This window comes from Clinocottus analis, unplaced genomic scaffold (assembly GCF_023055335.1).
Source record: "Clinocottus analis isolate CAN_PGR_092001 unplaced genomic scaffold, fCliAna1.0.p SCAF_23, whole genome shotgun sequence".
Lineage (NCBI taxonomy): Eukaryota > Metazoa > Chordata > Actinopteri > Perciformes > Cottidae > Clinocottus > Clinocottus analis.
The window spans coordinates 7,549,140-7,564,531 of NW_027175965.1; the positions used below are offsets into that span (position 1 = coordinate 7,549,140).

At 38.9% G+C, this 15,392-nt stretch overlaps 2 protein-coding genes across 9 annotated transcripts; both read left to right on the forward strand.

Moving 5' to 3' along the window:
* The first annotated feature begins 246 nt into the window (after positions 1 to 246).
* On the forward strand, positions 247 to 8,210 carry zap70 (zeta chain of T cell receptor associated protein kinase 70). Of its 7 annotated transcripts, none has more exons than XM_068589795.1 (12): positions 247 to 651; positions 2,314 to 2,474; positions 2,582 to 2,720; positions 2,810 to 2,900; positions 3,037 to 3,068; positions 3,151 to 3,184; positions 3,741 to 3,945; positions 4,058 to 4,264; positions 5,080 to 5,272; positions 6,141 to 6,281; positions 6,386 to 6,498; positions 7,246 to 8,210. In XM_068589795.1, exons 1-12 carry the CDS (start codon positions 247 to 249, stop codon positions 7,361 to 7,363), a joined length of 1,839 nt encoding a protein of 612 aa, XP_068445896.1. In that variant the 3' UTR covers positions 7,364 to 8,210. The 7 variants fall into 7 exon arrangements, with proteins under 7 accessions (XP_068445896.1, XP_068445898.1, XP_068445897.1 ...); XM_068589797.1 differs by having other exon boundaries at positions 2,810 to 2,891; positions 3,043 to 3,068; XM_068589796.1 differs by having other exon boundaries at positions 2,810 to 2,891; positions 3,046 to 3,068; positions 3,151 to 3,198; positions 3,761 to 3,945.
* A 794-nt stretch (positions 8,211 to 9,004) lies between these two features.
* Positions 9,005 to 14,981, forward strand: mob3a (MOB kinase activator 3A). 2 transcript variants are annotated; one of them, XM_068589802.1, is made up of 4 exons: positions 9,005 to 9,232; positions 10,697 to 11,260; positions 12,563 to 12,765; positions 13,952 to 14,981. In XM_068589802.1, the coding sequence occupies exons 1-4, from the start codon at positions 9,133 to 9,135 to the stop codon at positions 13,979 to 13,981; spliced, it is 897 nt and encodes a 298-aa protein (XP_068445903.1). In that variant the 5' UTR covers positions 9,005 to 9,132; the 3' UTR covers positions 13,982 to 14,981. The 2 variants fall into 2 exon arrangements, with proteins under 2 accessions (XP_068445903.1, XP_068445904.1); XM_068589803.1 differs by having other exon boundaries at positions 10,700 to 11,260.
* The last annotated feature ends 411 nt before the right edge of the window (positions 14,982 to 15,392 follow it).

Here is a 15,392-nt window from a genome sequence, read left to right on the forward strand (position 1 = left end):
AATGTTGTCCATTTTCAAACTGTATTCCCATGAATATCCCAACGTATAGTTTGGTAGGTGAGATGTGGTTGCTTGAGTAGACAGTGGTTGGGGCTGAAAGGCTGAAAGGTCAGAGGTCACACATTATGCTCCTGGAAAAAAAAAAATATTTTTTTAAATGCACTGTTGCTTAAATGCTTTGCCTTTTTATCCCTCTAATTAATTTCCATCATCACTACATCCAGCTCTTCTCTCCCAGGTTTCACCATGTCCTTTGACCCGGCGGCCGTCCTTCCTTTCTACTACGGCAGCATCAGCCGCTCGGACGCCGAGCAGCACCTGAAGCTGGCCGGGATGGACGACGGGCTCTTCTTGCTGCGGCAGTGTCTCCGCAGTCTGGGCGGCTACGTCCTGTCGGTCGTGTGGAACCTGGAGTTTCACCATTACCCCGTGGAAAAGCAGCTCAACGGGACGTACTGCTTCTCAGGAGGGAAGCCTCACTGTGGGCCCGCGGAGCTCTGTGAGTTTTACAGCAAAGACCCCGACGGGCTGGTGTGCACCCTGAGGAAACCCTGTCTGCGCTCCCCGGACACAGCGGTACGCGCCGGCGTGTTCGACAGCCTGAGAGAAAACATGCTGAGGGAGCTCGTGAAGCAGAAATGGGGCCTGGAGGTGAGTGAGGCTCTGCTGAAGCTGATGAGGCTGCTGGGGACTGTTTGCGGTCTCGAGGAGTTAAAACTAGTGCTACCAAAATCAATAATCAATCGATGAGGTTTATTATTCAATATATAAATGCGATGAAGGGTCACTAATTAGATTTACTGAATTGTTATACTTCATTAAAGTTATTAAAGTTTTAAAGCTTTGATTGAATTTTTTCATTTAATGTTTTATATATAGATAGATAGATAGATAGATAGATAGATAGATAGATAGATAGATAGATAGATAGATAGATAGATAGATAGATAGATAACTTATATAATATGTGTTTCGCCGAATCCACATTTTCCCCTCTAAATGTCTCACAAAGTTACAATTTATGTCCAATATTTAGATATAAGTAGAAACAAAATGGAGTAGTTTCTGTCCTCGAGGAGCAGACTTTCTCACTTGTAAGTCAGACAGTGTGCGTTTGATCTGCCGTGCACCTGAAATGAAGCGTTTGTCTGCTTCTTCTTTTCTCGCCCGTTAATCAACTCATGAACACTCAACTCATGACCTCAGATAAATCTGGTTACCATTTGGAAGCACGTTGGGGTACTAAACTATCTGTCTTTCAATAAAGAAGTTCAAACTACCTCCAATAATAAAGTCATATAATAAGTGGGTCACAGGGTAAAGTTTGCTGCATAATAACTACTTTCACTTTAACATCTGAGTACTTACAGAATACACACACATACACACAGAGATGCACACACACACACACACACACAAAATAAGAAGAATCTCCCGGTGATTTCGGAAATTGCACCTTTTCATTTGTTTATTGTCATTGTTTACTCAGTTTGAGATCTGGCTCTCTGAAGTCCAACTTCAATCCAAAATCCAGTAGTTTTATGATTTGTCTCCTGCTGCAGAGAACAACACACTGGGACCAGTAGCTTTTTATCACTGGTGGGCTTCTGCTAACCAGCCAAACTGACTCCAGATGTATCTGGACTTCCAACAGTGATCAAGGGGAGCCAGAAAAAGAGTCATTTCTGTAGTAGGACCTCTTAGTCGTGGTGGAACGTAAAGTACATTTACTCAGGTACTTTACTTCAGTAAAGATTTTTAAAAAGTCACAAAAAAACCGAATATACATTTGTTAAGGAGATTCTTTCCTACTTTATTTATGATTTAATGACCCGTCAGATTAATTTCATGACCCATTGGAGGATGGTTGAACACGAGGTAACCACTGGACTAAACCAAACCGCATATTAAGGAGTAAAAACTAGTTACAAGTCTACCAGTTACAACAGTAAAATGCTTCTTTCTTTTTTTTTACCGGATTATTGCACAGCTGGGGATGCGGAAAATAAACTGTGGTTTTGAACTTATGTCCCTTTTTATGAGTAATGGTGGCTTTCCTCCCTTGTAAAATGCTCTTTATGCAGCGATGCATCAGTCATAATCATGTCATAATCTCTAGTAATAATTTATTTACAGGGGCTATTTCTCTGCATGCTTATGTGCACCTCTTTAAAAGTAAAATATAACTCTACAGGATATCAGGCATTCAGAGGGAAACTTTGCTGAATGGATTAGTGGATATTGACATTTTGAACCATGTAAAAATTAGTTAGTCTCAATGTGTCTGCTTCTTTGTCTCTTTCTTCTGCTCAGGGAGAAGCCATGGAGCAGGCCATCATCAGTCAAGCTCCTCAGCTGGAGAAACTGATCGCCACCACGGCCCACGAGAAGATGCCCTGGTATCACGATAAAGTCACCCGGCAGGAAGGTGAAAGACGGCTTTACTCTGGAGTGCAGCCGGACGGCAAGTTTCTGTAAGTCGCTCAAGGTGATGTTTTCGCATCGCTCGTCTTTTTCTTCATCAACTGAAAGGTCGAAGATTTTAAGCAACACTTAACACTTGTTTTTTGTTTTTCTTTAGAGTGAGAGACAGACAGGAGTCGGGTAGTTTTGCTCTCTCCGTGGTGTACGGGAAAACCGTGTACCATTACCAGATCCTCCAAGACAAATCAGGGAAATACTCGATGCCAGAGGGAACAAAGTTTGACACGATCTGGCAGGTCGGCCATTCATCATGCTCTTCTCTTCTTGTCTTATCTAGTTTTTGTTTACTTTTCCCTAAAATGTGATTTTATCTCAATCCCTCTAGCTGGTTGAGTACCTGAAGATGAAACCTGATGGCCTGGTGACTAATCTTGGAGAGGCATGTGTAAACGGAAAGGCCGCTGCAAGTACTGAACCTCTTGTTTCTTTTTCTCATATCAACATTCTGTACTCACAGAGTTTCCTGTTCATGTTTGTGGGTTATTTGTAACATTCAACATAGTTGATCATTACACCCATGAGTGGAATAGTTTATAACGGTCTAATGTTCTAATCTTTCAGAGACACCCAGCCTTCCTGGAACCGTGAGTACTGACAACATCCTGCTTTTGTTTAAATCGGCGTATTTTCCTTTCTCTGAGATTAATTTGAACGTTTCTCTTTCAGAGGCGGACAAATGGATACACACCGCCACCTCAAGGTCAGACACCTGAAGTACAACCAGCTCATCCCACATATAGCTGCTCTATTATATGTATACTTTCAGCAAAAAGTATTCAGATATTTTACTTATATATAGTAATACAACAGTTTTAAAATACTTAATGACAAGTAGAAGACCTTCATTCAAAATCGTACTAAAGTAAAAGAAGTACACAAGTCTGAATTAGTTCAAACGGGTTCAAAAGTACATTATAGTATAGCATAATAATACAACATTATTATAAAGCTGGAATCTATGACCAGCATTTTACTCAAAGCTGATATAAAGTACTAGTCTCATGTATTTAAAAAAGTATTCACTAACATAAAATAGAAAACCTAAAGCAAAGCACAAGTACCTAAAAACTGTACTTCACACCGCTGCCTGCAATTATTTAGTTACTGCAACAAATAAAATCAATTAATAAATTGAAGAATAATCCCACTGCCTACTAAAGGTCATGTTGAACATGTCATATCAGCTGATTAATATCACGTATAGCCCATGCAAACCTGTCAACATTTGTATTCATTTGGTTTGCACTACTTGCCAGCTGTTGCAGCTGTTGCAAAGCCAGTCACCACTGTGCCTGCAGAGCACGAGGTTCTGCCGATGGACTGCAACGGCTTCAACCCGTACCACAACCCGAATGAAGTGAGGAGGTTTAATATCCAGAGGAGTCAGCTCCTGATCGACGAGGTGGAGCTCGGCTCCGGGAACTTCGGCTGCGTCAAGAAAGGAGTCCTCAAGACTGAGTCGTGAGGACTGAAACATTACGAATCATAAACAGAGAAGTTCTTACTAAAGACGCCAGTGGCCTCCAGATGCCACATGATCTTGCAGACGTTTTTCAAATGTATTTCCTCTCAGGGGCCAGATTGACGTTGCCATCAAAGTCCTGAAGAGTGACAACGAGAAGCTGGTGAAGGAGGAGATGATGAGGGAGGCAGAGATCATGTACCAGCTGAACAACCCTTTCATCGTCCGCATGCTGGGTCTGTGCAACGCTGAGAATCTGATGCTGGTCATGGAGATGGCCTCCGCCGGACCTCTCAACAAGTTCCTCTCCTCCAATAAGTGAGTTACATCCTCTGGCGATTTAGAAATAGTCATTATTATGTCAGAAAAGTGCTTATATAGGCTGTAATTCAGGTCACTTTGGTTTAAATAGCCTCAAAGTCACAACGAGACTGCAAACTGAGGGACATTGCAAAATCTAATCAAGTGGAATTGGCATAAGTGACTGATACGCTTTTAGAAATTATTTATTTTTTTGAGTCTTTTCGTCTTATTCATCTGTAGTTTGATGTGACTTGTCTTAAATATTGCAAGCAGGTCTGTATATTATACATGAGACACGCTTCTGGACATTACTTAATGTTATGAAGTGATCATAGAGTGTGTTATTTCTTCTGGCAGAGTCTTCATATGAAGGGTTTCGTGACGTTTTATGTGTTGATAATTTCCAGTATTTCACGAGACCAAATGAAACATGTTTTTCAGATGAACATATTTTTGTGTTTAAACTCTTCTTTCTTCTTTTCATGAACAGTTCAAAGAGCGTGTTCTCCCTTCTGAGATATATTTAATTTGAAGGCTATTTGGACGTTTTATGTGTTGATGGTATCCAATATTTCTCAAGACAAAATGAAACATGTTTTTCAAATGAAAATATTATTGTGTTTGAATTCTTCTTTCGTATGTCTTCAATCATTTTGCGACTCCTCAGATTTATGTACAAGTACAAGTTAACCCCGAGGTTGAGAACCAGAGACATACATCACTATCTGTCATCAGACCCTTGATTTTAATAAGCAAAAACATTTCTAGAAGGAAAAGAGAACACACTCTTCATCGTGGTTTGATTTCTGATCAGTATTTTGACCCCGTAGGGATACTGTAACGGTGGAGAACATTGTCAGCCTGATGCACCAGGTGTCGATGGGAATGAAGTATCTGGAGGAGAAGAACTTTGTGCACAGAGACTTAGCAGCTCGTAATGTCCTGCTGGTCAAGCAACAGTTTGCCAAAATCAGTGACTTTGGGCTCTCCAAGGCCCTCGGAGCAGATGACAACTATTACAAGGTATGTACGCCAGATTTTCTTCAAGTTGTTGCACTTCAAGACAACGTGACACAACCAGGAAAAGGACACGGGAGGAGGGGGGGGGGGGGGGGATTATCAGCGTTGCAGCTAACAGAAACATGTAAAACAAATCTGAAATAAATTGCATTTCTGGGAATTACTGAAGTCCAGCTGCTGACACATAAACCCGAAGGTGTTACCGGCTCAGTGCAAACTAAAGTAAACACTCAATTGATTTCCTTTCTACTGGTTTATTGATCTACATCTGGAGGGAATGTAGAGATCAGAAAGTCCCAGGAATTCTAGACTCCAAGGAAATAATATACAACTGAGCATATTGTATAATTCAAAAAGACTTTCATTGTTTGAGAAATATTTGCTTTGCAAATCCCCCCCAATATCCCTCTCCACCAAATATAAACTTGTGACGTATATTAACTAACAGTTCATATCAGTATTAAGTGAAATAAATAGACCTGTTTTCAATCCAAAAAAAAGAAAGGACTTTTAGGTGCTTCTGCAGTGTGGATTTACAGATAAATGTTGCACTTGTTCATAGTTGTACATCAAATTTGATATGCTATTTGGCTTTTTTTTCATGTAAAATTAGCTTATATGTAGTAATTACAATATGTATTTCTTATTTCTTCTGTTTTGATAGATTTTAAAAATGTTATATGTAATAAAAATGTAGCTAAGGTAAGCTAACCTCAAGAGTTGCATAAAGAAAATGGAAATTAACAAATCTGCAGCATCCTCACAGCCCCCTCGCGGTCCTTCTCCCTTTAAATACAGTATGCTGGCTCTAATAATCAATACTGAACTGGGCTGACGTGTTGCTGTTTGTCATACGTGTTGTGTTGTACAGGCTCGTACTGCAGGTAAATGGCCTCTGAAGTGGTACGCACCAGAATGTATAAATTTCCACAAATTCTCTAGTAAAAGCGACGTGTGGAGTTATGGCGTCACCATGTGGGAGGCCTTCACCTACGGAGGGAAACCTTACAAGGTAACAAGTGTTTCTGCAGAGCACAAGCAGAGCAAAAGCATCTCTCAGTTTTACACGTAAGCTGGATTCACAGCTCTCTTTGTGTCCCAATTTTGTTTGTCTAGAAAATGAAGGGACCAGAGGTGATGCGCTTCATTGACAGTGGGAGCCGCATGGAGCGTCCAGCAGCATGTCCCGAGCGAGTATTTACAGTGATGAAGGAATGCTGGACATACAAGTAAGACACTGATTGTCTGACTCTGAGAAAAAATGACATAAATATAACATACAACAATAGAATTCAGTCACACGAAGCAGACATCACATGCACTCATTCAAACAGTCACAGGTATTATTACATATTTTACACAGTTGAACTTTAAAGTTCCTCAGAGGAATGAATGTCTATAACTTTAGCATTGCCCTGGAAAACATTATTTCCCAGTTCAGGACGTTGTACCACTGTATTGCGTGGTCTAGTGTCATGGTTGTCGAGGATATTGCACCAAAGAAGTGAAATATCTTAGTTAGAATCAAGTTAAATAACATGAGAAAACAGCTTTTTTTGTTTTAAAAAGTGAAACATGCTCTTTTCTGCTATAATAATTCAATTTGTTTTTGAGTGAGATGTTTAATTGGAGTTCAGTAAGACAATCTGCAATCAATAAATTCATAAATCCTAACAATGCTGTGTTGTGTTACCGATTTTAACCATGGATGCTAAGATGTTTATTTAATCAACATGTTATGATTAACAGTATAAGAAGGCTTGGGGCAGAGCTGATCAAGCGGGTTAACAGTGTCATCCACAACAGCGTTTTCAGCAGCTGTTGTACTACATCTAAAGCCTGCACTGTCAGAGATAAAGAAATTAAGATAAATCACCATATAATAACATTCAGTTGGAACAGACAGATTTCCAACTGTTAGCATTGCCTTCCTTTAATCATTTCCTGCAACTGTTTCGGTCCTTCCCTCTCACCAGGCACGAGGAGCGTCCTGACTTCAAGAAGGTCGAGGAGTCCATGAGGGCTTACCATTACTCCATATCGAACAAGGCCAAGCCTGAGGAAGCTGCAGCCATTGCCGAGCCTATCAAGTAGACAGAAACAAAAGCACATTCTGTCCCAGGGCTTCACAAAGCATCCTTTCAACTGGCCGATAAACAACCAAAACAAAGAGCTTTTTATGAACGGCACACACTGACAAGCTTTGACTACAGTTCTCATGCAGCTAAACGGGCCTCACTGACAATATATGTGCATTTGTGAGTTGGACTTAAGTGTGTCTGCCATTTAAGGAAGATCTCAATCTGTGTGTCTGTGTGTCTGTCATGGTTTGAATGTTAAGAACCAACCTCACTATTAAGTGGTACATGTACAAGTTTCTTTTTTATGCCAAACTAAATATAAGTAGAAATAAACTGATAGACCTGTACCCTTTAATAATATTTTGTATATATAAATATAGACACCTTCGAGTAAGCCATATAATGTAACTATATAATCATTACTCTTACTGTTGATTTACAGAGGGATGAATGGTCCATGCGTTTCAAAAGGCCCTTAGATGAATAAATACAACCAAATCTCTAACTATATTAAGTATGTAGCACAAGATATGGGTAAAACATCCTAGAAACACTCCTAGTGTACATGTGCAGAACAGCACATCAAGACTATCTGCATTGGAAAAGCAGATTTTATGTACTTACTTAAAATGTTCTCCCAAAGTAAAAGGCACAACTCAATTTCCTTAAGAAATACACCGATTTAGGATGTTTTTGTGTAGGAATGAGTAGATGTATAATTACAATGGATAAAATGAGCGATATAGTTTTAATTACATAATAATGTTTGAATGATTATAATGTATTTAATTAAAGTGGTTTACATTGACCGTGTAATAATAATGTAAACGTCAGGCTCCTATTATCTCTATCAGAGGAAGTACTTCTGAGCTGCCTGGCAACAACTGAAGGGCACACAAAACCCGGAAGTTGATGGATTAGTCAAAATAATGGCGTACGGATTTTTACAGAGTAAAACATCAGGCCTTCAAATTGCATTTTACATAGTTGGATCTCAAATTAATAACACGGTAAAGTCATGCATTCAATAGTTGTGGAAGTAAGCAAGTACGAACAGTAACATGTACTTAAGTAATAAAAACACAGATGGAGTCAGTGCTAAATCGTAATGAAAATCCTGAATGTTTAAGAAAATTAAATAATAAACTAATTAAAAATCCAATAGTTGAAAAGGTTTAATTTGAATTTCTTGGTTTTTGAGTTCAGTTGAAAGATTCCACCTTTATATTAAATATATATTTTTACAATCCAAAAGTATTGTGTTATGTTTTGTTGTTTTATCAATATTTGTAATGTATGCATTACTATATGAGCTTTCAGACTGTGTGAAATATTGATCTGTGCAGGAGTTCATGATTATAGAAATCAGAGAATGGTTGTGTTATTTAATGGAGAAAAAAAGTGTCAGCCTACTAGTACTTCAAAACTGACATTTTATATTAACTTACCTTTCATCTAAATTAATGGATATGAATATATGATGTGAAATAATGTTTGAGAAATAAAAGCAGTGAAAACACATTGGTTTTTATCATATTATTTCAATTCGGCGCTTACTAATTATCACTGAATACATGTCGCATTACATCACACTGGTCAAACGGGTACATTATTTTGAAGGGTCTAACCGGAAGTGTACGCAAATGTGTCTAACTCGACACTGGTGTACTTTTCGTTTGGTAGGGAGGAGTCAGACGATAGTTTCTTTATGAAAGTGACATGTTTATTAAATTAACAGTAATTATACAACATGTATCGCTTCACGTATCCATAATGTAATCTATGTACGTTGTTGACGTAAAGCTATCGTTTGTGAATTACATACTTTTCGATAGAAGGAAAAAAGATCGAAAGAAACTGACGGAACAGGAAGGCGGAACAAGTAAGTTCGTGAAAGTGGCTTTCAACGGGGCGATTTCAACGTCCGTCTGGGATAACCAACGTTTTTACACGGTTCCTATCAAATATACGATGTGAATTACGTGTAAATAATGTGGGTTTGCTCCTGTGTTTGTTGGCTTTTTTTCCCCCCACGAAGCAACAAGTCCGACACAGGGCTAGCTAGTCACGTAACAAATAAACTTCGAGCAGTCGTCATGTGCCCTGCTGTTTTAATCCTTTAGCTTTTTTCACGTTGTCCCTTAAAGTGTGCTTAAAAAACGATATAAAGTCCGCAATATGACGACGAAAACAGCGCCGATGTTTGGATAAAGGTACAAACCAGCGCCTTAATGCCCCGTTATATCGGCGACACGCGGTTAAACTTGTGTTTTATTGTCATTCCGCAGATTCTTGGTTTTCACAACGGAATTAGTAGCTGAAATAGGAAATGACTCACGTTCACTTTGAGGCGATGTTTCATCTGTGATGCAGGCTGCTGTCACTGTTGAGACTTGTTCTCCACCCGGGGGATGCTCAGGCAAAACGTGAATTCACGTTGTCATTCGTGAATTTGGCCTTTTCTCTCTCCATGTAGTGGTAAATTAAAAATGTCCCGCGTTTAGTGATCATCATCAGCTCTCATGGTCTTGTACCAGACATGTGTGGCTTCATCTTGACCCCCATATTTCATGCCACCTCTTCAACATTATGATGGTTTTTATTAAACACAGAAGGTAGGTTAAGGGGTTTATATTCCTGCTGCCACATCTCTACAAACAGTGTGAGGCCCATGACATTGAAATAACTAGGACACAGATGCTATTGTTGTGTAATTTCCCAGCCAGCTCTGATGTATTACATGTTTAATAAGATTGTAATATGGCCGAAAACTATTTTTGGTATGTACTTAAATGATATACAGGAATTTAGAGTCCTGTTTAAGTTTTGACGAATTTGTTGCTGCATTAAAAAGGTTACACTTGAATTATAATTCATGTTCTTTTTTGTAGATTGTTTTTATAGAGTTGCTGAGCATCATTTATTATTTTGATAGTAGATGACAGTATTTATGTATTTTATAGAGCAGGAAAGCAATGTTTAAGTCAGGCCTGATGTTGCTTTACACATACAAGAATGATCACAGTCACTGAGGCACACATCTTATTAATGTAACACTGGAGCCGTTCAGTAGTCGGTGTATGCCAATACCCAAAAACTAAAACCCAGGTATTGTATCGGTGTACTGAAAGTACCACGTACTGAAAGTACTGAAAAAGTTAGAGCGGTGTCTCCCTAGAAAATTGTTCTCAGTTGCAGCCATAGATTGCAATGTGTTGTAAAATGTGAAGAAAAGTGTTACCCTAAAATAATGCTTGACAGAAAGTTTATACTTTAGTGTAAAATAATAATTTACTAATTGAACTGTGTCCCTTTCTTTCCCTGCCCTTCTTTTATCATCGTTTAGCAGGATCGAAACAAAGACCAAAAGAGAGTCCAGAACACAATTCCTGCACTGGTTGTTTACACAACCTTTTGACTGCTTCCAATTCAACTGTAAATAATTCACCAGACTCATTCAAACAAAATTGCCCAGCGCCACCACTTGCAACCATGTCCATGGCCCTGAAACAAGTCTTCAACAAAGACAGGACATTCCGGCCCAAGCGCAAGTTTGAGCCTGGGACCCAGCGCTTCGACCTCCACAAGAAGGCCCAGGCGTCTCTGAACGCGGGGCTGGACCTGAAGCAGGCCGTACAGCTGCCGCACGGCGAGGACCTCAACGACTGGGTGGCCGTCCACGTCGTTGACTTCTTCAATCGCATCAATCTCATCTACGGCACCGTCAGCGACTCCTGCACCGATCAAATCTGCCCCGTCATGTCCGGCGGGCCCAAGTACGAATACCGCTGGCAGGACGAGCACAAGTACAAGAGGCCGACGGCGCTGTCGGCCCCCAAATACATGAGCCTCCTCATGGATTGGATTGAGGTACAAATCAACAATGAGAACATCTTCCCCACCAACGTAGGTAAGTGATGAGATTCGTTTCAGGTGGTGTGTTAAGAAGGGTTTGGTCCTTTAACTCCCCATGTGGAGATCCAGAGTTATTTCATGCGCCTTATTTGTTTTTTGTTGGTTTAAGTGGCTTTCAGTTCATTATCAGCTCCATAAAAATGTCATAATATAATTTGTGCAATCCATTCCAAATCCCAAAATCTCTATGTCAAGTCAACTGTATTTATGTAGCACAGTTCATACATAATAAAATGCAACACAGCGTTGCTGATCAACAACAGTCAAACTCCTAGCAGTGTTTAACAAGGTGATCAACAAGAAGAAAACTAAAAATAACTTATTTATGCCACACAGTTAGGCTTATGATTTCTGTCTTTGATTGAAAAGGTCACAACTGGTAGACACATATATATATATATATATATATATATATATATATATATATATATATATATATATATATATATATATATATGCACCGTAAGTTGGTTATTTTTAAAGGGTCACAAGCCAATGAAGTTAGAAACCCATAACGTGCAGATATTTTGAATTTTTACATAGTACATTACTTATATGATTCATCTTTTTTTCAATGGACTAATCATGTCAGTCACACAAAAGCCCCTAAACAAAAGCCACTGAAATGAATAATGTATAACTAATACAGATTCAATTCTGCATAGTGAGGGCATTTGTCTAAAATCTGAAGACAGAGTTTTACAATAACCAAAAGATGTTTCAGATATAATCTGTGAGGCCACATTCATTAGATTACAGACATTGTTGCACATTGTGAACACTACCAGTTAATCTTCTGATGCTGTGGCATTCTCTGTGTCTTATTATCTCAGTCCGTAGCCCCGTGCCGTGGCTTGGCATCTGAATAACTACAGAAACATCCAAGTAATGGATTTAAAAATGGGTCACACAACGTACAGGAGGCTATGAATAGAAACGATCTCTGACGCAGGTGTCCTCTGGAACAGATTCTTGAAATATTATTGAATTAGTCAAAGCAAAACGACATGCTTAATTAATCACTTGGTGAGAGCAGAGGCTTATCCCCCCCCCACACCAAGTTGTGTTGGTTTTCCGTTCCTACTGGCAGGGTCCTCTTAGCATGCTGGTACCCACCTGAGCGACTCCAGAGGACAAAGAAACACTTTGAAAAGTTAATCTCAGGCGGAAAAAATTCTGTAACCATTGTATTAAATATATTATTATTTCAATTGTGTTCCTGTCTGTGAAGTAATTAGCATAAGGTCATCCGGGATTGACCGCTGCGTACCCACGTCTCCATCTGTTTGACTTGCAGGTACTCCCTTCCCTAAGACCTTCATGCAGGTGGCTAAGAAGATTTTGTCTCGCCTGTTCCGGGTGTTTGTCCACGTCTACATCCACCATTTTGACCGTGTGAGCCAGATGGGGGCCGAGGCTCACGTCAACACTTGCTACAAGCATTTCTATTACTTTGTCACCGAGTTCAACCTCACGGACCACAAGGAGCTGGAGCCTCTGGTGAGTTGAAAGAGGGGGGTAGCATCTCACATAGGGCTGAATGCAACACAAAAGAATTATGTTTTGAAACAATGCAATTTGAAAAATGAGTTAAACCAGAGTTGAGGTTTTCTAAAAATAATGAAGGTATCTATTTTTCTGAAGAAATTTGTGTATGTATATATATATATATATACACACACAAATTTCTTAACTATATATATATATATATATATATTTATATATATATATAGCTAATAAAATAAGAGTTTGTCAGGATTTTAAAAAATCTCAATGAACTGTTTTTTATTATATATATTTATTTTTTTACATTTACATGCAACATAAAATCTTTTCATGAGTCATTGATGAATAAACTTGTCAGCATCCTCTGGTAGACAAACAATAGCATTGCGAGACTGTTTCAAAATGACTCATCAGCGTTGTCATATACGTCAACACTCATTTTTTGCCTGATAAGCTAGTATGAGTCTCACATAGCCAGAGCTATCTCCTCAGAGCTAAAGCAAGGTCTAGCTCCACACATGATCCTTCTGGTATTGGGGAAGGGTAAAGCACCCTGTTTGTATTCATTTAAACCCATTACAATGATCTTAGCTTAGGATGAAGCGAGACAATGATGCTCAATAGATAGCAGAAGGGGGGTAAAATGCAGCATGAGCAACATGGCCGATGGCAGGCTTATTCTTACGATCTACATCCAGTGAGCCAGTCTAAGCTTAGGGAAACAGTAAATAGTAAAGTAGTGGGTAACGCTGTGTCCTACATCCAGTGATTGTTAATTTTAAAAAAAAGTACAGTTCTGGGTATTGACAATATAAGATAATTTCATTGCAATCATAAATCTAAAATTATCACTTCACTTCTGAAAGTCAAGATCTCTGTGGGACTTTAAAAAGCTTGCAACTATCACTTTTGTCAAACGGGACCATGCCTGGGGACTGTTTGTTGCAAATGTAACATCATTTTATACAAAGATTCATTTGTTTGTTTCCCCAAAGTTTCCCAATTTAAACAACATCACCGTTTTCAGAATCTCCTGAAAATTGTTATTTTCCAATAAGCTTGAAATGAGCTAATAAACATGTAATGAACCTGCTCGCTGCAACCTGAAGCGTGTTAACGTTTCGAGGAGCATTTCCTGCTCTGACTCGTTCTGACTTGTTCTGTGCTCGTCGTTCTGCAGAAAGAGATGACCGCTCGGATGTGTCACTGAGGGAACACAACTGGCCGCTCGACACACAGCAGACGAACACCTCCGTCCATCTAGAAGACTGCAGAACTAAGAGAGCAAACAAATTCAAAAAGAGTCTATTTTTATATTTAAGTACTGTAATCTATTTTAGCCACATACTGTAGGTTTTGACCTTGTCAGATGAGGCATTCTGTTCATTTTAAGAAAAGTTTTCAAACATGTTATCACAGTATTAAGAGGTATGTGTTTGTGTTGATGTTTTTCTATTTTATTTGAATCTCAATCATTCCAGGACGCTTTTGTCTTTCTGTCTGTGTAAAATTATCTGAAAAATTAGTATGATTCTTTCTTACTGTCCATCATTGTTGTTCTTTCCAAATGATCCTCTAATCTGTTATAAATTGAATTTGGCAATCAGTATTGAAATTAACTCTGAATTGTGTTCCTTTCCTTTTTTTGTATCAGGCAGATAAAGTATTATGTTCAAATGTTACAATGGAAAAAAAAATATTTTTTCCGCCTCTAGAAGTATTTTCTCTATTTTGGAGAACATGTCATACATTTAAATAAATGTGGCGCTTGGCACCGGCTGTATAAAGGCATATAAAGGTTGTACACATTTAGAACTAAGCAGAGTAATGACCCGCTGGTGACTCAGACATGATCAAGTCCGTGTCAGTGCACACGTTGGGCCTCTGGCCACCAGGAAGGTTCTCAGATGTCAAACCTGCAGGTGTTTGTTGCAGATACGCTCTGCAGCTGAAGGTCACACGAGACTCAAACCTAACATGCCAAAACTCTGGTGGCGGCACATGTTTAAAAGACTAAATGCTACACTGTCCACATGGTGGCGTCAGACACCAAAACCCATTTGTAGTGAGGAAATAATCCTACAGTTTAATGTTATAAGCTTCATGCAATCTGCCCAATGTCCCAGTTATTGTCATGAAGAGGGGAAGTGCGGCCTTTCTAGACCTGATTTGAGTTCATAATTTGATTAAACTGGTTATGTAAGAAACAGGCCAGACTGTACTGTGATGAATGAGACTTTGTTTTGAATGAGCTCTGCATGGTTGAGTCCACGGTCATGAATGAGAACAACCTTGTTGTTCCGGACTAAAAGCAGTTGTTGTTCACAATGGTTTTGGATTATGTAAATAATGTGCAGCAATCCTGGACACAATTAATATCCATATGTGTAAAAAGGTATTCTGACCCAAATAATAATAATGGTCCATAACAAGTAAAAGTCCTACATTCAGAATTGTATTTCAGTAAAAAAAAAAAAATAACAGAGGTATTATCAACAAAATGTACTTTATTTGACCTGTTTTAGAGGTCAAATATTTACTTTAACAGATAAGTAGTAGCAGCAAAATGTATTTGAAATACCCCAAAAAGTACTCATGAAGCAAAATGGCCCATTTCAGAA